Raw genomic sequence first — 24,676 nt, 5'->3', positions numbered from 1 at the left:
TGTCCGCAAAATAGCTTGTTTACATCAGAATTCAAGAGTTCGAAGCTGGCCAATTGGAAAAAGCAATTGTTAGGTGGAGTATATAAGATTAAACAATTATTCTTCGTATCACATAGTATAAGAATAACGTTACACTTCATGCAATTTTATTTTGTACACATAACCTACGTTTTTAATGGACTGACGCCTGACGCTATCGATATTATATATTCACGTTAAATAATTCGGCCTCGTTCGAGACTATCGATAAAATTCTAAATCTCTATATATTTTTGAAGAACACACATGCATATCTGTAAAATTATCCATAAAAGAGACATGTGTGTGTGTGTGTAGTGTAACTACATTCAGATCAGTTCAGAATAGATCAGGAATATCAAGTTCAGACTTCAGATGTGTTACTTGAGGTTAATCTTGCCGCCAAATATTCTTACGTCCAGTCTGCGTAAGCTTTCCATTTTATTGTTCATTCTGTGAATTATCTAAAAAAGTCAAACAGCAAAATAATAAAACGAAAAAGAGCCGATAGCAGTCTGAACAAAACAGTTTTCTTTAATTATGTTTTTTTCGCTATAATTGCAAAATGCCTAATTTTTGTTTAATTTGCGAGTCCGACGAAGGAGTCTTTTTGGAGATCAGAGATATCGATAATCAGCTTAAAAAACTGCAAGCCAATTTATCCATTAAGGTATTATACTTCCTCTTTTTTAAACAAAATCGTCAGACTGACCTAACAAGTCTTAAAAAATAAAGTTGCGACCTTCCAAACTTACAACATTAATCGCAACTAGTATGAGAAGTTTAATTACCTTACAGCAATTAACCTTTCTTTGAAATATAGTTTTCATTGCCCTATAACTTAAATAATTATTTTTTTTAAGATTTGTGTTTTTTTTTTAACAGTCCTCTTCATTCTGTGAATCCGTTACAAAAATAGGGCACATTTTGTAGGTTATATGGCACTGTTTACACATTTTTCACTATTCTATTAATTGTTCTAAAAAGGCAAACAATGCAACAGATAAAATGAATATAAATGTCCTTTTCTATTTTTATTTTTTCCTCTTTTTTTTTTAAGGCTGCAGTTGAAAAATATAATTCTAGGAAAATATGTCATAGATGTGCATATGAGTTGGACCAGTGCTCTCTGTTTCTTGACAAGATTAAATCTTTCTTGAACCAAAATAAGGTGAATTTTGATAATTGTTGTCATTTCTGTGGAGCATCGAGCAGTAAGGAACATATTTTTCATTTAAAGAAAGTCAAAGCTATTGACGCACTTCTACAAAGAATACATGAATATTATCCAAATTTTGTAAGGGTAAAGCTCATTATGATTTAATAAAAGGTTTTGGTGGTATTTGTAATCATAATAATGCTAACTTTTGTTCTTTTTAGTCAGAAAAGGTAAATAAAACATCTCTAAGAGTATGCCTGAACTGTAGATATACATTGGATCTCATAATAGATTTGAAAAAGTTTATCAAATCAGCAATATGTAAAAATGAAAATATTGACAATTCCAATATTCAATTAAAGGTAACATTTTTTTAATTAATTTCGGACATTATTTAGTGTTTTAGTATATTTTAAACATTTATAGATAGACACTCTTGTGTTACATCGTTCAACAACAAAACCTCTAGCTTCTAGAGAATTGGAAATATATTCAGCTGATTCTGACATTGATTCATCTGCAATGCCACAAAAGAGAAAGTTAAATAAGAAAGGTGTATCCAGCAATGTGAATAATAAAAACAATAAGAAAGCCACAGTATGCGATAAGTGCCAAATACCAGTGAATAATGAAGATGATACATACAAAACATACCAAAAAAATACTGTTCTGTGTAAGGATTGTTGGGTTGTAGAGGATAATCAGGAAAATGAGAAAAGACCAGTAACACGATCTAAGAACGCAGAGGCAACCAAAGTATGCTCTGTGTTTCTAGAAGATGTTTTGATAACTTCATCAGTAAAAGCTGAGTCACCAATGAAGATAGAGGAAAATGATGAAAGTAAAGTAATTTCTTTAACTTCTGGCGAAGATGATACTGATAGTTTACAATCCAGATCTGAACCCAAAAAGCGAATCAATTCAAAACTTAAAAACAAAGAAACTAATCGAAAACGTAGGCCGACGCAAAGAGATGGTCTGTCCACGGACAGCGAAAAGTCAACACCGAAAAAAGTGAAATTTTATGACGAAGCTCAAAGTGATTCGTCGTTAGTTTCTGAGAAACGAGTTACTAGAAACTCATCAAAATCGAAAAAAGATCTAAACAAACTTTCTGAAACAAGTCCGGTAAGCGAAGAGAATGTTATAACAAAGACGAAAAGTTTAAAAGAACTGTCAAAGAAACAACCTCCCGGAAAAGCAAGAAATTCTAGAAAAAGAAATTTTGATCAATCAGATAATAGCAATGGGGAATCATCGTCTAGTGATATTAAAAGGAAAACGAAATTGAGAAAGCCTTTGTCGGATTCTGATACTGATCATGAATCCGAGGTTAAAGATGTACCGGTAATAGTACTTGAAACTGATTCTGATATTGACGTGATAACTAAAACCAAACCCTTTGAACCTCAGCCTTCTACAAGTGGCTTATCAAAAACTAAAGGCAAAAGAGAATCAAGGATTTCAGAAAGTTTGGAAATTAATACCCACACTTGCACTGAGTGCGGGGTAATTTCCACCAATAAATTGATAGGAATGAAACACGAACTTACACATTTTAAACAATTGTCGTTGAAATTACAGAAAATTTCAATTCCTGAAAAACAGACAGAAGTTAAAGTAGATAAAAATAAAAAACAAACGGAACATCAAGACACGCATGAGGAAATATCTGAAGAATTATCTCAAGAAACAGTTAATAAAAAAGCTGACAAGAATATCGGAGAAGCAGCTAAAGATAAGTCTGACGAGAATGCCGAAGAAATAGCTAAAGATAAGCCTGACGAGAATGCCGAAGAAACGGCTAAAGATGAATCTGACGAGAATGTTGAAGAAATAGCTCAAGAAAATTCCGACAAGAATGCTGAAGAAACGGCTAAAGAAAATTCCGACAAGAATACTGAAGAAACGGTTAAAGAAAATTCCGACAAGAATGCTGAAGAAACGGCTAAAGAAAAGTCCGGCAAGAAATCTGAAGAAACAACTAAAGAAAAGTCTGATAAGAATGCTGAAGAGACAATTACAGAAAAATCTAACGAGAAAGTCGAAAAAAATTCTGATGGTATTTCTGCCAGAAAATCGATTGAAATATGTGAAGAAAAATCTGATGAGATTTCCGAAGAAAAATCGGACAAGGTCTCCAAAGAAAAATCAGATGCAATTTCTGAAGAAAAATCTACTGAAGATACCGAGGAAAAAGATTGCCACAGTGAAATTGTTTCAAGCGCTGAATCGTCTGTTGAAACTGTAGTATATCAGGATAAAGATAGCAATACCGAGATAGAAAGGCCGTTACTTAATAACACCGGAGAAAAAGACAAAAATGAGAAAGTTTGCCATGCAGAAAATAAGTTAATGGTAGAAATAGAAAAGGCTAAACACTTGGAAACGGCGGAAGAAAGTGATGTTTCAACATTGGGTAGCACGAAAGAAAAAGATAAGCTATCGGACGAAGTAACAATAATTTGTTCTGAGGATGAGCAACAAAATCAGATCGAAATTAATTTGGTGACGGAGAGCGATAATGATTTAGAAATTATTGAAAGTAGCCATTCCGATTTGGACAACACATCGATCAAAATTGAATGCAGTGATAATTCCACTAAGGTTACCAAAAATAAAGAAAATTCTATGGATAAAGGTTTAAAGACAAAAAAAAGTGAAAGTGAACAAGTTGTAATTTGCGAATCCGAGGAAAATCAGAAAGCGAAAAAAGCAGAGCTTATTAATGGAAGTTTGAAAGAAGGGGGTACTGAAAAAGTAACACCGGGAGAAGAAACTGAAGCGAAAACTTCTTCCGAGAAAGAAGTTGAAGAGATCGAAGTGATAAATATAAATGAGAAAGAAGAAAAGGTCGAGGAAGAAGTCCACTTAACTGAAAGGAACGAGTCGCACGATGTGGCAGAGGAGGTGTTAAAAGAAGTTTTCGACATGGTGGTGGAGAATGTTAATGGCCGGTGTCAAGAAAATTTGCTGGAAAATGGTAATGAAATTGACGAGACTTTAGAAAATATTGCAAATGAAATTCGAAATAGTGCAGACATGCCTTCTTTAGAAGCATAATCTTTATTATTTACTTTTCTGTTATTTAAACATTGCTTTTTATTATATATTTCAGAAGATTCATCATCAAGAAAATCACCGTAACGTAACTTAAGAATAAGTATGGAATAAGGTCATGCGAATTTAAGGTTTATCAGTTTCGTATTAAAAATAATCAATCAAATAAATAAGTTTTAATAATAAATGTCAGGTAAATATTCATACGAGTATTGTATATATAATATATGTAAGTGAAGGTTTGAATACCTTAAAAAATAAATCTTACAGACTTCTTTCTTTCATTTTAAAATTAATTAAGACAGTTTTTTCGTTTACTTCTAAATAATGACAAGGAATTAAATTCCTTATAGCCCAGCAAGAATTTTTGTAATATTAGATTGTAGTAAATAAATAATCAATATACACCTTCTCCGACGTCGTAAGCTTATTGGTTAGATCATGGTGAAAATTTTACTTTTTCCTCCGAATTTATGGCTGTATAAATTAATCGTGAAATAATTAATCACTTAAATATATTTTCAGGAAAAACATATTTCTACTTGCCTTCTGCCTCACATTCATCGAGCTCATTTATCCAGAACGGAACTCTGGAATTTTTCCAAAGGCAAAATTTACCAGTTTTATGAAGATCTTTCTTGCATTGAACAACAAGATTCCAATAATTTTCCATGACTTGTTGCCCTGTGAAAAAATAATGATTAAATTAATTAAATCAATTCAAATGTCGGAACAACTACTTTGTACCTTTCGCCGCTGCAGCAGAAAATCTGGCTATCTCAGCTTTATCCATAATTCCAAACTCTTGATAAAGCTCCAGTGCTTTCTCCAAATGTTTTGTAGCTAAATCTGGTTTAGCCGGAATTTTGTTTAAATAATAATTGCCAGTACTGTAGTGTGCATCGGCTAGATTGTTTAATAGCTGAAATTCCAAAGCGGTCTCTCTTGCCAATTGAAAATATTTCTCAGTTCCCGAATGATCGCCAAGCTCCTATGGATTTAGTAATGAGAAGAGCGACTGATTTGACCAATTCTTTTCGGTAAATTCATGTAATAATTTGCATTTTGATTTTCTTGATAAATAATGCGTTAGACGATATAAAATACCGATGTCATTCAACTCATTGTAAATTTAGTCTGTCATTTAATTGTAAACTAAAATTAACTGGTCAATTGAAAAAATGGCAATAGTTAGAAGTAATAACAGTAAGTTATTAAGAAGTTATTCAATTTCATTCTGTAAGAGATGTATTTCGAAACCATATACTATAGCTGTTGCATTGGTCATTTACGTTTTAACATGGATTACGTTTAAGAAATCGATGTAGGTCGGTGCTAGTTGTTACCTTGTGGGTAAAAGCCAAGCCCATATAAGCGCTACAGACAACATCCGGGTCTGGGATCCTCTTTGCCATGGCAAGCAGTTTAGAAAAGTGACGTAGAGCATTTTGAACCTCACCAATTTCTAAACAGCACCTTCCAAGCTCTTGAAGTGCTTTTGCAATGTAATTCTTGCAGCCATCTGATTATGTGAAAAAGAATTGATCAATTATAGTAAAAAAATTAATCCACATTTTGCTACCAACTGTCCACGGCCCTATGTAAGGCCTCCTCGTAAATCTTTGCAGCATCTTCCGCATTTTCTTTATCAGTATTTTTTCCAATGTCCAATAAAGCTTTGTATAACAATCCATTGGATTCTGTAAAGATCGTTGCCTGTTGTTCATTCAAAATTTTGCTAGCGCTCCAAGATTTTCCCTCCGACGAATTTCTTGCATAATTCAAATAATCTAACGCCACTTCTGGCTTCTTTAACGAACCCAGCAAAAATCGCCCGTACAAATAACGAATCACTGTAATTGTACGAAATTCATCACCGGAAATTCGTTTTCCAGCAGTTAATGAACTTTTGTACAATTCATCCGCGATCCACCACCATTCCGAGCTTTGGGATTGAAAGAAAAGAGCGAGTTTCAATAATTGAACTGCCTCCTGGATTATTTTCCCTTGAAAAATAAACGGTATGCTTTATTAGATTCAGGAAGTAATTAACACTTTTGATTATTTAATTTATACTTTTTCTTTTAGTTTCCTCAACCACTTTCAAACCATCGATCAAAATGTCAATAAGTTCTTTATTGTTCTCCAAACGAGGCTTCTCCCATTCCAGTGTATCCGGTCCGAAAAATTGCCTAATCTCCTCGTCCAACGAGAAAAGATTCCTCAAGTACTTGGCACTATCAGGATAATGGTTTTCCTCCAATTCGTATAAAACTGCGTCTCGGTATGGAATACGGAGTCTGCGCGAGTTGTATTTATTATTTATTTAAATTTTGTAAAGGATTGATTTTTAACAATTGATCTCTAACCTTCGAATCTCAGCACGATTCAACGAAGGCAAAAGCGCCTTTAGCTCTTTCTTCACATTGTTCATCTCGCGCAAACCAGATTCAGGCAAAGTTTTAATACCAGTGGGACGAAGTATCAAACTTGATTTACTCCTCATTACTCTTGATTTTTTAAATTCCTCGCAAGGATACCAATCGAGCTTGATATTTTTCTCCATCCCGGCTGAAGATGGAGTAAACGTCGAGCGATTAAAGCCACAGTCACAACTCAACTCAACTCAATTGGATGCAAAGCGAGGTGAAGTGAATTAAACAAAAGAATCAAAAAGTGTGTTGTTAAATGAAGTTGGATGAAACACTAAGAGGGAGGGGGGAGCTAGGTGGAGAACGTGAAGAATAAGCAAAGAAGAGTCATTAAATATAAGTATTGCAGGTTGACTGCATAATTTATTGCATAGGATAAATATCAACATTGAATGATAAGTGTAAGACTACGTTTTACATGGTAATATACAACATGTACACACAACCGGAAGCTGGGCTGAAGGCAAAAGTGTATGAGGTCCGTGCAATTCTACCTACAGCCCAAATTCGCTTAACTTCTAATTTTGTCTCAGTTACTAATCTATATCAATGACCTTGAGATTTAGGCCTTGACGGCGACATTCTTTCTGGGTTCGAGCTTGATCCTGAAGCCCTCGGCACGTTTAAGGATGATGTCGGCTTGCAGCCGGAAGTCGCTTTCCTTGAGGTCGGATTTTACACGGAAATTCCTCAGGATGGTGGAGAGGATGATCTTCAGCTTCAGCATGGCGTATTTACGGCCTACGCAGGATCTTGGTCCTGCCGAGAATGGTACGAAGGCATAATAGTGACGATTGGCTGTCTTCTCCGGCAGGAAATTGTCCGGGTTGAAGGTGTCCGGATTCGGGTAGATGTAGGGTTGACGGTGCATCTTGAAGGTTCCAATTACCACGGTGCATCCAGCCGGGAGTGTGTAATCTCCACTTGCTGCAAATTCCATCAATCAATTAAGTTTTATTTAGTTTTTGATTTTTGTCAAACAATTCTTAACGTTCAGATCCTTACCGAGTTTCAGGTCCGTTTTGATTTCACGAGCAATGATGGGTACAGGTGGATACATTCTAAGGGTCTCCATCAGGCACCTCTCGAGGTACTTCATCTCCAGAGTATCTTGGAAGGTAGCTGGTCTATCGCTGTCACCGAAGATCTCATCCAATTCTTGAATAACTTTCTCTTGAATTTCTGGATGGCAACCCATCATGGAGAGGAAAAAGCTGGATCCTGCAGCTGTGGTATCGTGTCCCTACAAAATGATTCATGGTGATAATAAAATAGAATATTTTCTTCATTGCACTCCTATTTACCATTTCAGGATTTCATACCTCAAACATAATAGTGTCTACTTGCTCCTTCACTTCCTCATCAGTCATAACGACGCCATTTTGGCCAGCTTCGATGAGCAGGTCCAAGAATGCCTGTCTCTTCTTCTCACCTACGTCGTTATCGTCAACATCGAGATCGTCCTTAAGACCAGCTGATTGTCCGAAAGAAAGGCCCTCTACTACAGTGGTATTCTAAAATTATAAACCAAGTTTCATTAATCGCTAATTCCATCTTATCCAATTATCTCTTCTTCCGTTTAGATAAATCTGATCACCTTGGCTTCAGCTTGAGCATTGGTGTCAATGAGGTTACGTTTTCCGCTCTTGTATTCCTCCTTCTTGCGCTTGATGACCTTCTTCGTCAATCCGTGGATAATTTCAAGAAGCTGGATCTGGTCCTTTCCATATTTCGTCAGGTTGAACAGCCAATCGGGTCTGAGCCAAACTTTCGTGTGACGAAGATGCAAGATGTCGCACATCCTGCAAAAATAGTAACATTTTGCTTCAGAGTTCTATCAAAACAAAAAACACGAGCACGCATGAAATTAACATGGATGAAGATATAAAGTTGGATTACTTCATGACAGCCATAGCATATTCGAATCCGCTCTTGTCCTGTGTGGTTTTGGAGACACCCATGGCAGTTTCCAGAAGGATCTCAACAGTGCATTCGGACATGTAATCGTGGCAATCGAAATCTTTGCCGACTTCTTTGCGGAGGCGTTCGACAACATCGCGTGAATTGGCGTTGAAAAGGTCAATGAAACTCTTCAGCACGTTCAAATGGAAAGTGGGGGCGATCAATTTGCGATGGGCTCGCCATTTCTGACCTGTGAACGTAAGAAGCGATATTGACTACCAGTTTCGATTACTATATTACTGCATATTTTCAGTTTTATGAAGAAACGTTTATTACCCAGGAAAAGATTCCCGGAACAAAAATACCAACGGATGATTGAAATATTCAACGTCAACTCTTGACGCCTATTTGTTTGCAAATTGATAATCTTGTATTAGAGATCTTAAGGAGGATCCTGCGGATAACTGAGAGACGCGAGTTGTACGGATAGGTGGTGAAAAATGCGGATTGCGCAGGTTGTATCGGAATGACCGATTGGGTAACGGTCGAGTCTCAAGATCGAAGAAAGTGCAGGTTAGGGACGAAGGGGAGTAAAAGTATAAAAAGAGAGATAGAAGAGTGTGCACAGAGATTTTCTTCCTGGTCGGGCCGCATTTCACTCTCCCTCTCCACGAGATTGTTTCGCGACGAGGTTAGGTAGAGGCTCCCAATAGGAGAAAGAAAGATGGCTGCCAGTACTCGAAGCCTCGTAGGTTACGTTACGCGCATGCTGCATGCAGCGTGGTTGGACCTGTTACGTCGAGGAATAACGTTCGGCGAGAGTTTGGTCGTTTGAGAAAAAAGTTCATCGCCAGCGAGAAAGTCGTGCCTGAGTGCACGATGACTCGGGGGGAACCCAGCGCTTATCCAGCTTACCCAGTCTCAGCCCACACTTGGATTTTTCCTTTTCCCTGACAGAGATCGCTGATCGCTGTGCGCCATCTTGTCCCGCCACTTGCAAGATGCAGCCAGCGAGAAAGTCTTATAATATTACTTCATTAAAGCACTCTTGTAATATTGCCGAGTTTCACCTCGGAGATTACTGCCTGCTTTCCTGTCTACTTGTCGGACTTGTCCTCCAGCACGGAGACTTTAAGACACTCGAACTATTATTATATACTCACTTCTTACCTCTGTCTTCGATTCCTTCTATAACCTGACATTTTTTTTTCTTTCTTGTTTCGTAGAAGAATTTGAAATACGCACCAGTGGAAATGAGAAGTCCGTTGCCAAGCCAGGGCTTGAAAAATCTGTACTCGGCGGATTTGTCAATGTAAACATTGCTGGATAGGATAACCTCAACGTCTCGTGGGTCCACTAAGAATACCAACAGTTTAGGTCCAATCCAGATCCTGATGACTTGGTCAAACTCGAAGGACCGCTTGTAGATGTTACGGAAGATTGCTATAATTGAAGTAAGATTCACACAAAGATTTAATATTAATAATAGAGAGGAATTTGAATATTTATCGCGGTAATGTTCAATTTACTGTCTGAGCTTCCCAGGAAATCGAGCGCGTTTCCGATGATGGGGTATCCTTGTGGACCTGGCAGTTTCTCGGCTAATTCGAGCAAATGCCGGCGAGAGAGACGGAAATAAATGTAGTAGAGTACCAGTGCTGGGATGAGGAGGGAGAAGAAGACGGTAGATGCTGATAATCCGGTTGCGGAGGCCGCTGCCACCGAGCCGACTACCACTTCCGGTCCAGCCGCAGACATTTTGTTTACTGCAATCAGATTTTTCACTCTCCAGTAATCCAGCCAAAAATTACTTTAATTATAGTTTTAACACTTTCGGGCGCAATTGCCCTCTTCAGGAATAACCCTTTCAAGACGAATCTTTGCAACTTCCGATTCAACCCACTATATGTGTATGTAAGTCCTTGGCACAGTTTAAAACACTTGTCACATGCACCGAATTATTCTTTCTCTATTTCTTTAATTGTTTTTTAAGATTAATGGTTCCTGACTTTATAGGGGAAAAAGAGGAAGAGAAAAAATAACGTGAAAAGAGAGAAGAAGAAAAGGAAAAATCGGAAGCGTGGAAACACCCACCTAGGAGATTTCACGCGATGAGTTCCTGTCGATGACACACCACCGAACTGACTGCAGTCCAGGGCGCCCGTTGCTTTTATAACCGGCGCGGGCCCCTCGTTCGTTTCGCGGGGGGCCAAGGAAGGTTTTTACGCCAATAATTATTAGCTTTGCTTCGTCGATTCTATTGGAATCCGTAATAGATACCCTGTTGACTAATAGACGTTATTCGGCATATTCCAACACGACCTGGTCACACCGATACTCGATCATCTTACCCCCGCTTTCTTCCACCCGCCAGCCCCCTTTACACTCTTCAGGCTCCTTTTCATATCGCTGCCACCAAAACTCCCTCGCCCCTTCCTCCCTTTTAACTTCATATCTTTCACATTTTTCGTTATTCTTATTCATCAGGCTCTAAACTTTGTTCCGTGACTGAAGAATTTCCGATCCAAAGCTAATTTTCATAGAACGATATTGTTCGAAAAATAAAACGGAATAGATTTGCTTGCTAAAAGCTAGTTATGTAAAACTTTATTTTAGGAAAATTTTCCTCCCGATTTCAGCATTATTTTCAATGCTGCATCAGTCCTAGATGTGTTTTGTGTTTCTTTGGGAAAGCGTAGATTAGATCTAAGGATACAATTTTTTCGTGTAGAGAAAAATTGCGTAAATCTGAGAGCAGTTGTTGGTGGTTTCTTTGTTTATTGCGTGTTTAATGTTTGGCATGATCCAGCAGACACGTATCATAGCCGTTTTGTTTTCGGATGTGGCGACGCACGCACCGTGCATGGATTTGCATACAAACGATCAGGGCCTTGGCCACCGAGACGTTGCAATGAAATTTTTGGTATCGCGTCATTTGACCAAGAAAATTTTACGCTTAGTTAGCATTTACGCAATTCCGTGTGATCGATCAATCGATAGTTAAATTGTAAATGATGATTTGCAGAAAAAACGCTGATCCTCGAAGCTCGTGTGACTCAGACAAATTGGATTTGGGCGGTCACTCTTGTTTTCCTTCTGTTCTTATGCAGATTTATTCAATACGTAGGAGGAAACAATTTCCTCCATCGCTAATCGTTCGGATATTTTTTCCAAAACTTAAATACATAATATGACAACAATATAGAAATACTTTCATACATTCCGAGATAAAAATGCTTTCCAGATTCTTCGCATATTATTTAGCTAGGAAAGTGGGTTTTTTTATTCACTATATCAATAATGATTTTTATATGAATAAAGTATCAATTATCATTGGAAAGAGTTTGTTTATATACGAAAAAAGAGAGTGAACAGTACTGGTGCTCAAACAGCAGCGATTGGATATAGCTGCGTGCTATATCCGTTGATTACATTTTCACGCTTCTTACATAACCTAGAAATTACGTGACTTTCGCGCATTAGTCAGACTGGCCGTTAAATGATGCACCCTGGGGAAATATGTTTGACAATACAAATCAATCAAAATCTGCTGTACGATATTTTTGCAATTTCACTTCAAAGCTTACTTCGAGTGTAAATTTACATCTCTATAATTAACTTCTTTCTCTCAACTCTCTAAACATGTATTTTAATTTTCCTAAGAGTCGAAAAGTCTGCAATGGATGCTGAACCAGAAATGTGGCGGGTGATCGAAAACCTATCTAGTGGCCGTCGTTAAAGCGGAAGTGACGCAGCGAAGCCTACATGGAATATCCTTGAACGAATTTTTGTAGGATTTGCTGCGTGAGAAAAAGAAAAATTGCAAATTTACGCTTACAATGGCCGGATATCCAGGTCGGTGATCGGCTGACCCGCTAGGGTGTCATCAAAAAAGTAAACGTAATCCATTCGTTTTCAATCTGTTGGCCCGTTCGCCAAGAGCAAATATAGTGTACGTGCAACCGTAGAAAGGATCAGGCACGTTTAATAACACTTTCTATGCTTGCTGCATTGAAAGTTCTTTGACGATAAATGAATTGAAATTCAAAAATTAGTTTCACGTCCATCTCTTCTCTTTAGTCAATGACGTCAATCGTTTGTCACATAACAATCTACTTCCCTCTTTAAAACATCTTAATTTATTCTATTTAGCTTTTATTTTTATTCCCGGTTCAAATTATAGAATAATTTAGAAAAATTCAATCCAACTTGACTTTTTTCAATAGTCAAAATAATCAATTAATCAAAAACATTTTGTCAAAGTAATTTTATGAATTACCGATAAACATTGCATATTATTATGCGACTTATTACATCAGTATTATGTTCCAGGTGAATGCAACTGTTTACCTAATTATATATGTAACCAAGATACGTAATTATATTGACGCCAACGAAGTAATTCAATTTAATATTCTTTAATCCACCAGTTTAATTCAATTTTCTGTTGGAACGTATTTTTTTCAGCAAAATATATTGTCTACTCATTAACGCAGAAAGTGAATAGGACATATGATTATTTCTAGGAGAAAATACTAAATTTTGAATTTGAATTTGGAATACCTCCATCACCAGTGTCATCTGCATATGTAGTTCTAAAAGCTAGCCTGTAGTTGGCGCCACCAACCAGGCTTAAACAACAGTTTTTGTCCAGTTTTACGAAAAACATAAACAATGTACATGTCTTAATTTCATTGCAATAGAAACGTTAAACTTTATGTTATTATTGTTTGGGATATACTTTTTACAAAGAATTATTAATGAATCGACTATTATAAAATATATAATAAGAGATTGTTCAAAAATGTAAGTCAGCTGTTCTTACGAACATATAATATTCAGGCTCTACGCTTCCAAACGATAGATATATGAAATTTTTGTTGATTCTAATTTTACATCGAAGTTCTTTACATTTTGATTATGTTAATAATAAGATACTAACGTTTAGAGCAGATCATTGTTCTAAATAAACGAGAGTCTAATTAGAAAGTATATATGTATATATACTGGCCATAACAACGACAACTGTAGAGTGACAATTAAAAATATAGATTTGTTTACCATTACACTTTGGATATTTTTTGGGTTTGTTGAGGCAATAAAGTGTAAACGGTTAATTATAGTTTCTTCTCAAGAGAAAAAACAAGTGTATTTGGTGAAATAGTGATATTTTATTTTGAGGTTATGTTTATGAGATAATATAACAACTATTTTTATGACACACGTGGGGTAGAAATGCAACTGATACGAATTTCTAACTATGGATATTAATAAATAATTGTGTATGAAAACGTTTGATGAGATATTAATATAAAAAAAGAACAGTAAGTGGACGATTAATTGCTTGGAGGTCATTATGCCCTACTTATTATGTAAAACCTTTTAAAGATACAAGTTGTTTTTCAGTTTTTGTGACATATCTTATCTAACTCTGATAAGATCGGGTTTCGCATTTACTATAAAAATTGGATTCGCAAAAACTTTGATTAAAGTGGTAGTGCTGTGATTTTTCTCAAAACAATAAATTTCATCGTAATCGCGTATTGAATAAAAGTTCTAAGGTAAATGTATATTTTGAATCTATAATTTTTATCCATAACGTGTATAAGAATTTTTACTTGCAATATCACTGCGCCCGTGATATATTATTAATTAGTTGATTACAACACTATATTTGTACACAAGCAAATTATTTCTCATGCTTGAAAAACGTACGGCAGTTTAAGAACTTTAACATGCATCTTGCAAAATCTTTCCGCTAGAAGCTCTCTTTTTCCCGGCTACTTTGACCTTTCTTTGCTGCTTCTTTTTTTTATCCTTTTTTTTGGCAGTTTTGTTATTTGAATTGGATAGAAGCTCGTCGTCGGTACTGGAGCTATCGCACAATGGTTCAATCAATCCCATCTTTATTGTATCATCTACCTTTGTTTTAATTCTCGACTGTTTTTTACTACTCACAGTGGCAACAACGATTCCACCATTACGAAATTTTCTTCTTGTCTCTATCTTTGACACTTGTTTCGACGCGTTCAAGTTCAACAATTTCAAGGAATCAGCTTTAATGGACAGAAAAGAACTTTTCGTGTTGCAAGTATCCTTTACTCTCGAGTTCATGTTTACAGCCTTTTGCCATTTTATACGAGACCGTTTCTTCTTTGTAGCCTTCACCTCCTCATCCGGAATCTCTTCCGGTTCCAATTCTATGTCATTTCCTTGCAAAACTCGCCTCCTTCGCCATTTTTTTCTCGACTTCTTAATTCCATATTTTTCCTCTACATAATCCAGTGTTTGTAATTTTTCAGAGCACGAGCTGAAAAAGTTTCAATAAACTTTAATAGACATTACGAAAAAGATCATATATAGGATTTTTACTTTTAGTCTTTTCCGAGTATGGATATAAAAATCAAAACATTCGTATAGCTCTTTTCTAAGCGAGATATTAATTTTTTGTATAGCACATTTTCAAAGTTTATTTTTATTAAAATGCAAAAAGGTAATATGCAAAAAATAGATATCCTTTCTAGTCACACAGGTAAAATGAAGGTTAATTACCGTAGTAAGACTTCGCTGTCAGTACGGCAGTGTGTAGAAACAAGAGAAGATACTCCCCAACTTATCGGAGCCCTCGTGAAGGAATCCATCTGCCCAACAGCGGCCATATTGGTTCCCATCCAAATTTGTTGCCTCAAGGATGTTAGTTTTGCTTGAATATCGGTACGGCCAGGGGACGGAGGAGACAAATTCCTCAGCATCCTGCTCAAACGTATACAATGTGACCTTTGAGCGACCCTCTCTGCAGTTTTTTCAGCAATAAAATTTTCTCCGAAAGACAAACTTCGGGGTCTGACGATAGATGGAAGCATCACGCACTCCGAAAAAAATTCTTCTTTCTCTGCCGAAATCTCGCTTACTGCTTCCTTCGATCTTTCTCCAGCTGCATCTAAGTTAATTAATAAATAATGTAATAATAATAAACAATTAAGCGCAAAGCTTAATTTTGTCATTTAAATCACCCTTTTTCATTCTTGCGAAAGTTTCGTCACCCGAATCCGTGAATTCGTACAGATCGCTCCCAGGATCTGTGGTTGGCAGGTCCATCACTGCTCTTCGGTTCTAAAGACAAAAGAGTAATAACCTCGGAGGTTTATGAAAATAATTTTCTTGTTTCGACAAAATTACCAAAAGTCTTCTGCGTTGGAGGTAATTTCTTTCGCTTGCAGTTGCTCGTTTAACTTTTTTGTTTAATCTGCTGATTGGTCTTGACGATGGAGAACTGGGAGAGGGGGGTGGCACGCAAGGGTACGAACAATTCGTAATATCGATCCCTTTTTCGCTCTCCCACGCGTTCTCGAGAAAGTCCAGATTTTCCTCATCGGAAGTCGAAGCTTGCGACGTATCGCCCTCGTCGCTGTGGTTCGAAAGGAAGCAAATTAAAATTGTTTCAAAGTATTGCAACTTTTTAAATTTATTCTCAGTTTAAAAAACCTCACCTGGAATAATCCGTGAGATCAATGTTCGTGGGCTCCTCGGCACTGGAACCTTCCTTCAGCAGCCTTGTCATTATCTTATTCCTCAATCTTTCCTGTTTAAATAAAGAATGGAAAATATTTGATTTATTAGAGAGATTTTAATATTGTAATATATCAGTGATCAGTACTTTTGTAGGATCCTGATCAAAATAGTCGAGAAGAGTTTCGCAAAAGGATCGGCCGATTTGTTCATAGTCCTGTATAGAAAAATGTGTTCCGGATCTGGAGCCAATGGTGGAACCTCCCATGGAAGCCTCCATCGTGTAACTGTTCTGTACCCCCATAGACCATACCACCACTCTTCCAGTACCCTCTTTCCCTTTCTCTATATGAAACTTGCAATTCTCGAAAGAAAACTGTAAAAAGAGAATCTCTTCGTAAGAAATAAGAAAAGAAACTCGGTAACGAACGGATAGGAATTTTAAGGAACCTTGTCAGCAGCATTTTTGTGCAGCATGAGAGGAAAAACCTGTTCGGAGAGCCTCGTGGTGAATCCACTTCGTTTGCTCTCGCAGCCATAAGCGAAAATGTTGTGTTTCCTGGAATGAGCGTGCAGATCGCAATAAATCGCAACGCCGCATTCTTCCAGCAATCTTCTGATCATCAATTTCGTGTGCCAAACCGAAGGATAACTCTCTCGCATCACCGTCCTATATTGTCGATTCAGGTCCTTACCCGACAAGGAACACCTGTTATTTCCCACTATCACCCCATCAGGGTTCAACATTGGTACCAGCTTGAACACAAATCTCTCTCTCAATTCCTGGTAAAATATACAATATTTTCGATTTATAATAAAACCTTCATTCTAGTGTTTCTTTCGTTTTATTTTTTATAAATTCTTTTTTTCTTTCAGAAACTCACCCTTGCCTGATCGGAGTCGCTAGTGAGAAAATCAATGATCCCCTTCATCGTCCAGCTGCTAGGAGTTTCCCCAGGATGAACCCTGGCAGTGACCACTATACCTCGTTTCCTACGAGCGTCCTCGTCGTAGCTCGGTGCAGTTATTGTCAAGTAATAAATCCCGTTACCAGCTAAGCTCCGACACAGTAAACGTAATTTGGTATATCGGGTCTTCGCAGGGTCAGCCACGATATTAGCCAAATATTCCTGAAATAATTTTTCTAACAATTATTTATAATTATTTATTTTTCAGAATTTTCTCATTGGAAGAACTTACTTGCAGGTCGGAATAAGTGTAAGGGTAACAGTGTGCTAGATAAACTGTATCGCCATCGTAGGGGAAGGAAATATTGAACGTTAGCGTGTATCTCTCCTTTTCTTCATCTCTAAAAACAACGATGAATTATGTACGCCAAAACCTTATTATAGTGAATTACGAAAAATATTTACGAATAGTCGTTATTCCTGTAATAAGTGATGTTATCGCCACATCTTCTCCAACCAATGGATCTGGTTCTGGCGTCTTCGGTTGAGTACAGAAGAGGTCTCAGTCCATCGTTGTAAAGACTGTCCTCTTTGCACAGATTCACGATGGACAATCTACAAATTTTGTTCCAAAAAATCATTAATAAGATCTTATCGATTACTTTGGACAAAAATGATCAAAGACTCGTCTTGCCTGTAGATTATTCTACTGCGAGTATTGGAGATTCTGAAGTAGTACCACTGTGTGTGCCTTTGGGTGTAGAGATCCCTTCTTAGGTGAAGCTGATAATAAGTATCGGTAATCTTCACCACTTTTCCCAGATTTCCCGACTCGAATCTCGATTCAAAGCATAAATCGCCAGATTCGCAGAAGTTGGCACTGCTGAGGAAATTTTCCTCGGTAACCTTGAGTAATGGAAAACTGTCAATCACTGGCAGACTGCCCGCCGAATTCCCACCCACGCATGATCTGCTAAACTGTCGACAAATGTAATTGTTAATCTTACATTAAAATAAAATTCTTCTCTTCTTAACAAACGAAACAGTTTTGTATTTATTTTTACATAATTGGTAACGCTGCTCGGGCAATATCGGTAGATCACCGTACCGAGTTCGTCCCCGACAGGTCTTGGCTTGGGTTCTTTTCCCGTGGGAACATAAAAGGTTTCCGGAACACCCGGTGTGTAATCAATGTGACGTACCCTTTCTCGTATCACCTGTTAGAAAGATGCAAAAACGATTCGTGATTATTTCCGGAAACTAATCAATTGATACAAGTAGTAACCTGGCATTCGGTCGGCCATCTTGGTATCTCCTGAGTTACGCTGTCACAGATACTCCTGGCGTCCAGGATCGCTCGGATGGCATCCTTCGGCTTTGCCACGTTCAGAGGTACCGAAAACATCCCAAATCTTCCGGACAATTCTTGCATCCCATCCAAATTCCTCAACACTCCCCCTGCAAACAGATCGATCTTCTTTTCCAACCACCCACATTCGTGAAAATTACACATCGCGTCTTAACTTGGAGGATCTTTCTCGGGTTTCCACCACTTTGTATCGCATGCTGAAATTATAATGTGGTCGCCGCACGAAATCCAAATTGATTAGACAGCCGACACGCTTTGAATGAATTTTACAACTCGCGGTTGTTGCACCTAAAGTCCCTCGATGAATCACGAGATTTTTCCAAAATCAAAACACTCGCAAGAGGGGCCCCAAAGAATCGCACTATTATTCAATTCGTATTTATAAACGAGTAATGCGGGAAAATATTAGAAATAAATGATACTAAAATTTCTTTTTGCTTTTTATTTTTTCATTAATGCGATTCTTTCGACGATTCTTCAGTGTGGTCGTGAGATTTTTGAAACTTTTTTTATTTTTCCAAAGAGATTCGGACTTGAAGAAGAGAGGAGGAGAGAGAAAGGACTATGAACGATGAGGTTTCGCGTGGCGTGGAGAAGACGAAGTGGGTTTCGGTCGATATCCGCACCGGCTTCCACAGCAGGAGTACAATGTCCGGACGTTGACGACCTCGCGGCGAATCCTCGTGTATAGTACGCGCCTTATCAATACTTGCAACGATCAGAAGCACGTGCATCGAGTCGCGTGATGCGATTCCTCAGCAAAGGAAATCATACCATATTAACAACCTTAGTTGAATTTTCAAGCGAAACATGTACATAAAAATCGATCAACGTCCACACATTTTTCTCGTTGACCAAACGCTTTCACAAAGATTTTTCGTATATATATATACCGTTCAATCATCTTTCTACAGGCATTAATTTCTATCTAGAATTTTATTTAATACAGCTTAATTTTTATATTGTTAAAAGCTTACCAGGAATCGGTTGAACTGGAAACAGCATCGCTTGCAATTCTTTGACTTTACTATTGGCCAGTGAATACATCATTTTCTGCTATCTGGCTTTTGCCTCGTGTACAATTTTCTCCGACTCCTCCTCCTCTTCTTCCCGGATCTCTCTGGGAGCGTCTTGGTAATCTTCTTCACTGGTCCCCATGGATGATTCTCAGTCTGAACGGAAACAACTGCACACTTCTGAGACTACTCCCTTTAAAAATTGTTCTGTTGTTGTTATTATTATTATTATTTTAACATGGTACATTATTTCATTTCCCTTCGATTTATCCAGTCTCCACCCCCACTCTATATCACAATTAATTCTATATGTGTGCAGTTCGATTATGTTTGTTACTAAAATTTTGAAATCTATATACCCTTATCGATAATACTGTGGTGGAAAACGGGAAGGAGTTATGATTCACAGAAATGAACTAATTTACTAAGAAGGATTATTTTGGAAGGATTTTTTGTAATTTTCAAAGGGACGGTATATACAAGGAATTGAGAAGGAGCGATTCGAAGCGTGTAAAGTCGTAGGAGGTTTTGGGGTTTCCGGAAACCGAGGGAATCGCGATGTATGAGTGATTTGCCTGACAACGGTCGTCAGTGTGGGCGGAGCCAGAACCATTGTGATTTGTTTGTTGCTCCTTCGATTTATCCTTGCTCCTCGGTATACTATATATATATATATACATAGTGTACATATAATATGCCACCGGAAGTCCTCTTATCGATAACTACCAATCGCCCGCGTATCATCCTTCATTAGTAATATTATTCATTCTAAATGCTTTATTTTCATACAAATTCTAACATTTTAAGATTCTTTAGATTTCCCCTTGATTTATCTTGTACTTTCTGAATTAATATACCAAATTTTATCCTACTATTCGAAATCTTCATTTTTATAAATTTTACTCTTTTTTGAAAGAAATGTAACTTCATTTAGTTTAAGGAAGAAAGAATATAAATAAATAAATAAAAAATTAATTTGTTTAAATATTAGCGATATTGCATATTTCGGTAGTAATATTTAATAGATAGAGAGTCTCTCTGTGATAATATCGCTGTACATTCGTCGAACTCTTGTTTCCCGGGCTCCAAAATTATTGATCAATCAGAACCAAGACTGGCGAAATTCTCAGTTTGCTTATTACGGTCAGATCGAAGTTTAATTCATACTCGAGTGCTATCGATTATTTTTTCTCGGTAGCAGAACCGCCCTTGAAGTCTCGACAAGCTCAAAAAGAACTTTTATCTAATCGATCTTGTGTTTTCTGTGCAGTAGAGAGAAGCTGAGAACTGAAAACAAGGTACCAGCAGATAGGAAAAATGGGACGAACAGTAACAGTGGCGGTTTGCACCCTTAACCAGTGGGCCATGGATTTTTCTGGCAATTATTCAAGAATCATCCAAAGCATACAGGAAGCCAAGGACGCTGGTGCTACGTACAGAAGTGGGCCAGAACTAGAAATCACGTAATAACAATTAAAATATTTAACTTTTGATATAAAACACAATTTGTTAATTATTGTTCTTTTGTTTCTTAGTGGTTACAGTTGCGAGGATCATTTCTATGAATCTGATACTCTTTTGCACAGCTGGGAAGTTTTGGCACAGCTGTTGAAAAATCCCGCCTGCGAGGAAATTTTAATAGACGTAGGGATGCCTGTTATGCACAAGAATGTCACCTATAATTGTCGAGTGGCCTTTCTAAATCATCGATTATTGCTCATCAGACCAAAGATGCAGCTTTGCGAGGATGGAAATTACAGGGAGAGCAGGTGGTTCTCACCGTGGACCAAGGTAACATCTCTTCTATCGATTCGTTTCTGTAAATCATTTTTATACTGGGCTCTTTGTAAATCATCAGGAAAGAACGGTGGAGGATTATTTCCTGCCAAGAATGATCTCCGAGATCACTGGACAAAGCGTGGTACCATTTGGAGATGCAGTGATTTCAACGCGTGACACTTGCATCGGTTTTGAAATTTGCGAGGAGCTCTGGAATCCTCAGAGTAATCATATACCAATGGCCTTGGATGGAGTGGAAATAATAGTTAATGGTAATAAATTAGATTTATAGATAAATCTATAGAAGTAACCCATTAATGCAATTCTAATATCAATCCATTTCAGGTAGCGGCTCGTATTTTGAGCTAGGAAAAGCTTACGTCACTGTGGATCTTGTAAAATCTGCCACGTTCAAGTCTGGTGGCTGTTATTTGTTCAGTAATTTGCGGGGATGCGACGGTGCAAGGGTTTACTTCAACGGTGGTTCCAGTATAACTCTCAATGGGCGAATTTTGAAAAGAAGTAAACAATTCGCCCTGGAAGAGGTCGAAGTAACCGTTGCTACCTTTGATCTGGAGGACATTAGAAGTTACAGAAACAACATTAGATCTAGAAGCCATTTAGCAGCGAAAACTCAGCCTTACCCTCGTGTCAAAGTGCAATTTGACCTTACGCCTAGTAATTTAATTTCTGATGTACCCGATATTCCTATCGAACCGGAGCAAATCTCTACGGAGGACGAAAAACCCTTTACAAACTCTCTTTATTTCTCGAGGGAAGAAGAAATCTCGTTGGCCCCTGCGTGTTGGCTCTGGGATTATCTGAGGTTCATTTTTCGATAAAAAATTTAATTTATATCTTATACCACCATTGCCTTGTAAGCATTGAAATATTATTACGTCCTTAGACGATCCTGCCAGGGTGGCTTTTTCTTGCCACTAAGCGGAGGAGTGGATTCTGCAGCCACCGCGTGCATAGTTTATTCCATGTGCGAAATGATCGTAGAGGCTGTAAATAAAGGAGATACAGAGGTGCTAAAGGAGGTCAGAAAAATTGTAGGGGACTACGAGTATTATCCAACCGATCCAAAAAAACTTTGCAATACTCTTTTGGTGACATGTTACATGGGTACTGAAAATAGCTCTGCAGCAACAAAAACCCGTGCTGCCGAGCTCGCCAGTCAAATTGGTTCTTATCATCACAGTATTGTAGTGGATGCAGCAATTTCTGCGGTTCTCGCCATTTTCCAACAGGTCACCAAGTTGACCCCGAGATTCAAAAGTCAGGGTGGATCACCTAGAGAAAATTTGGCTTTGCAAAATATCCAAGTATGTCATCCTCATTGATCGAATATTTTTTTTTTATCGTAATGAAAAACCTATTTATATGATTTTTCTTCTTAGGCAAGACTACGCATGGTTATTGCTTATTTATTTGCACAGCTGATGTTGTGGGTAAGAGGTAGACCTGGAGGTTTGTTGGTCCTTGGAACCGGAAACGTAGACGAGGCCCTCCGAGGTTATCTGACGAAATACGATTGTAGCAGTGCTGATATAAATCCTATTGGAGGGATAGCTAAGAATGACTTGAAAAAGTTTTTATCATACTTTACGTAAGTGAAAGATCATCTTTGATTTCACATATTGAGGTTTAAATAAAGCTTTTTTTGGCAGAAGAAAATATAAGATAAGTGCTTTGCGAGAGATTCTTGGAGCTCCACCGACTGCTGAATTGGAGCCCTTGCAGTTTGGCCAACTGGCTCAATTAGACGAGGTTGACATGGGAATGACTTACACGGAATTGGGAGTATTTGGTAGATTGAGAAAGCAAAATTGTGCTGGACCGTTTACAACTTTCTGTAGGTTGGTTCATTTGTGGGATGATGCTACGCCAAGCGAGGTAAGATTTTTTATTTTTTATCCATTTTACTGTTGCTCTAATAATTTTCGCTAATAAAAAATGCAGGTCGCTGAGAAAGTAAAACACTTTTATCGCTGTTACGCCATAAATCGTCACAAAATGACAGTTTTAACTCCCTCCTGCCATGCGGACACTTACAGTCCGGACGATAATCGTTTCGATCATAGACAATTCTTATACAACCACAAGTGGACGTGGCAGTTCGCAGCTATGGATAATCAGGTGAGCAAACTGCAAGAAAACTATCCGGAGCTTCCTACGACCTCTGAGGATTCTTCTCAAAGAAGGAAACGTTTTAAATTTGACTCGACCTAAATGTTTCCTGAATTAACCGTCTAGTTCTATGGATAATGGTATTAATAATTCATTGACTAATTTCTCATCTTGGGCTCATCTTTATAAATCTCTTTTCTTCCCATCCGACCAAGTATTATTCTCTCGTCTTGCTTGAATTCTGGTGGAAGATATACGTACGTCTCAATGCTTGTCAGCCGAAATCTACTGATTCTTTATTATCATATGTGTCCTATCATTAATAATTGTAGGTAAGAAGAATAGATGAAGAGAAATCGACATCGAAGAAAGAAAAGATTCCACCTAAAGTACCAGCCAAAGCTAGACATATGCCATTTAGTTCCGTGATCAGCAGTAAGTAAATTTAAAGAAAACGCTTTGACGATTTTTCTTTTTAAATTCTGCAATAATGTTTTTCTTTACAGATAAAACCCATCACGGTGTTGTAGTTTAATTTTCACCATTATTTTAATTTTCTTACCTTTTTTTATGAGACCTTTCGCTGAGAACTTAAGAGACACATTATGTAAAACGATATACAATTTATAAATCATAATAAATACCAAATGGATCAATAAATTCAAGAAAGTCTCCTTTTTATTACGTATAACATTACTTTTATTATTCTCTTCGATCTCTACATACAGAAAAATGTAAAATCGCTTCTTACAATTAGCATTAATGAGACTTTAATCGCTAAAACATTCTTTTCCGAGTAATTTCATCACTGCCAATCACTGACTCTCTCAAGTAGGTTTATTTATATAATACACAAATTATGCACGTACACAAAAGCAACATTCGCACTGATAAATTCACAGTTTCTCGAAATTACACTCACACGTTCGTTTTTAAAAGAAATTTCGAAGCGTCCTGTCCCGCTGTATCCTTATCAGGATCGTGAAAAGAGAAAAGCTCGCCACTACCGGACAGAGATAACGACGATAAATACATACATATATATATATATAATATATCTCTTTATATATCTATAATAATATTAATAATAATATCAATAACCAGAATTATTATCGATGAAAATATCAATAATCATCTATCGAGAATGTAATAGCGGTAATATTCTGAAGGCTTTTTCGAGCAAAAATTAGCGAGAGTAAAGTAACTGTTATAAATTATGTACTGTATATATATATATATATTATAATAAATTTAACGCTAATGATCGGAAGGATTATAATAAAATTAATAATGATAGTAAAAATAATAATATTAATTCAAATAGAAAAAGAGAGATGCGCAATCACTATAAGGTGCATGCGGTTGCGCGTATGTGGATGCGTGTGCGTTTA

At 37.2% G+C, this 24,676-nt stretch overlaps 5 protein-coding genes across 12 annotated transcripts; 2 read left to right on the top strand and 3 right to left on the bottom strand.

Annotated features, from left to right (window-relative positions):
- The first annotated feature begins 83 nt into the window (after positions 1-83).
- On the top strand, positions 84-4,603 carry LOC136772634 (protein starmaker-like). Of its 2 annotated transcripts, none has more exons than XM_066725736.1 (5): positions 84-688; positions 1,079-1,321; positions 1,399-1,539; positions 1,604-4,160; positions 4,296-4,603. In XM_066725736.1, the coding sequence occupies exons 1-5, from the start codon at positions 584-586 to the stop codon at positions 4,322-4,324; spliced, it is 3,075 nt and encodes a 1,024-aa protein (XP_066581833.1). In that variant the 5' UTR covers positions 84-583; the 3' UTR covers positions 4,325-4,603. The 2 variants fall into 2 exon arrangements, with proteins under 2 accessions (XP_066581833.1, XP_066581834.1); XM_066725737.1 differs by having other exon boundaries at positions 1,079-1,315; positions 4,296-4,602.
- Positions 4,604-4,846: 243 nt separating this feature from the next.
- Positions 4,847-6,869, bottom strand: LOC136772733 (uncharacterized). Its single transcript, XM_066725859.1, has 5 exons — positions 6,607-6,869; positions 6,314-6,537; positions 5,824-6,243; positions 5,584-5,759; positions 4,847-5,228 (listed from the first exon to the last, which is right to left on the bottom strand). The coding sequence occupies exons 1-5, from the start codon at positions 6,801-6,803 to the stop codon at positions 4,974-4,976; spliced, it is 1,272 nt and encodes a 423-aa protein (XP_066581956.1). The 5' UTR covers positions 6,804-6,869; the 3' UTR covers positions 4,847-4,973.
- A 135-nt stretch (positions 6,870-7,004) lies between these two features.
- On the bottom strand, positions 7,005-10,816 carry Cyp4g15 (Cytochrome P450 4g15). The gene is made up of 8 exons (XM_066725738.1): positions 10,666-10,816; positions 10,101-10,337; positions 9,817-10,014; positions 8,569-8,821; positions 8,267-8,471; positions 7,992-8,183; positions 7,675-7,912; positions 7,005-7,596 (listed from the first exon to the last, which is right to left on the bottom strand). Exons 2-8 carry the CDS (start codon positions 10,327-10,329, stop codon positions 7,232-7,234), a joined length of 1,680 nt encoding a protein of 559 aa, XP_066581835.1. The 5' UTR covers positions 10,330-10,337; positions 10,666-10,816; the 3' UTR covers positions 7,005-7,231.
- Positions 10,817-13,058: 2,242 nt separating this feature from the next.
- Nadsyn (NAD synthetase) lies at positions 13,059-23,933 on the top strand. Of its 7 annotated transcripts, XM_066726112.1 has the most exons (13): positions 14,001-14,132; positions 16,690-16,866; positions 16,957-17,114; positions 20,644-20,836; positions 20,909-21,164; positions 21,232-21,424; positions 21,498-21,978; positions 22,060-22,480; positions 22,556-22,764; positions 22,826-23,051; positions 23,118-23,294; positions 23,618-23,720; positions 23,792-23,933. In XM_066726112.1, exons 4-13 carry the CDS (start codon positions 20,691-20,693, stop codon positions 23,818-23,820), a joined length of 2,241 nt encoding a protein of 746 aa, XP_066582209.1. In that variant the 5' UTR covers positions 14,001-14,132; positions 16,690-16,866; positions 16,957-17,114; positions 20,644-20,690; the 3' UTR covers positions 23,821-23,933. The 7 variants fall into 7 exon arrangements, 6 of the variants coding, with proteins under 6 accessions (XP_066582207.1, XP_066582211.1, XP_066582206.1 ...); XM_066726110.1 differs by lacking the exons at positions 16,690-16,866; positions 16,957-17,114 and adding an exon at positions 13,060-13,895 and having other exon boundaries at positions 13,978-14,132; XM_066726113.1 differs by lacking the exon at positions 16,690-16,866 and having other exon boundaries at positions 14,086-14,132.
- Positions 14,115-18,501, bottom strand: Nna1 (Nna1 carboxypeptidase). The gene is made up of 13 exons (XM_066725858.1): positions 18,274-18,501; positions 18,053-18,205; positions 17,683-17,966; positions 17,454-17,603; positions 17,281-17,389; positions 16,965-17,210; positions 16,531-16,863; positions 16,229-16,456; positions 16,062-16,153; positions 15,751-15,979; positions 15,585-15,684; positions 15,124-15,511; positions 14,115-14,881 (listed from the first exon to the last, which is right to left on the bottom strand). The coding sequence occupies exons 1-13, from the start codon at positions 18,499-18,501 to the stop codon at positions 14,302-14,304; spliced, it is 3,120 nt and encodes a 1,039-aa protein (XP_066581955.1). The 3' UTR covers positions 14,115-14,301.
- Positions 23,934-24,676: the final 743 nt, after the last annotated feature.

This window comes from Prorops nasuta, unplaced genomic scaffold, assembly GCF_024137725.1.
Source record: "Prorops nasuta isolate Cenicafe-Biocafe unplaced genomic scaffold, Cenicafe_Pnas_1.2 PNAS00004, whole genome shotgun sequence".
Classification (NCBI taxonomy): Eukaryota; Metazoa; Arthropoda; class Insecta; order Hymenoptera; family Bethylidae; genus Prorops; species Prorops nasuta.
The sequence above is the reverse complement of the archived record's forward strand: the minus strand, read 5'-3'. Positions and strand labels throughout refer to the sequence as shown.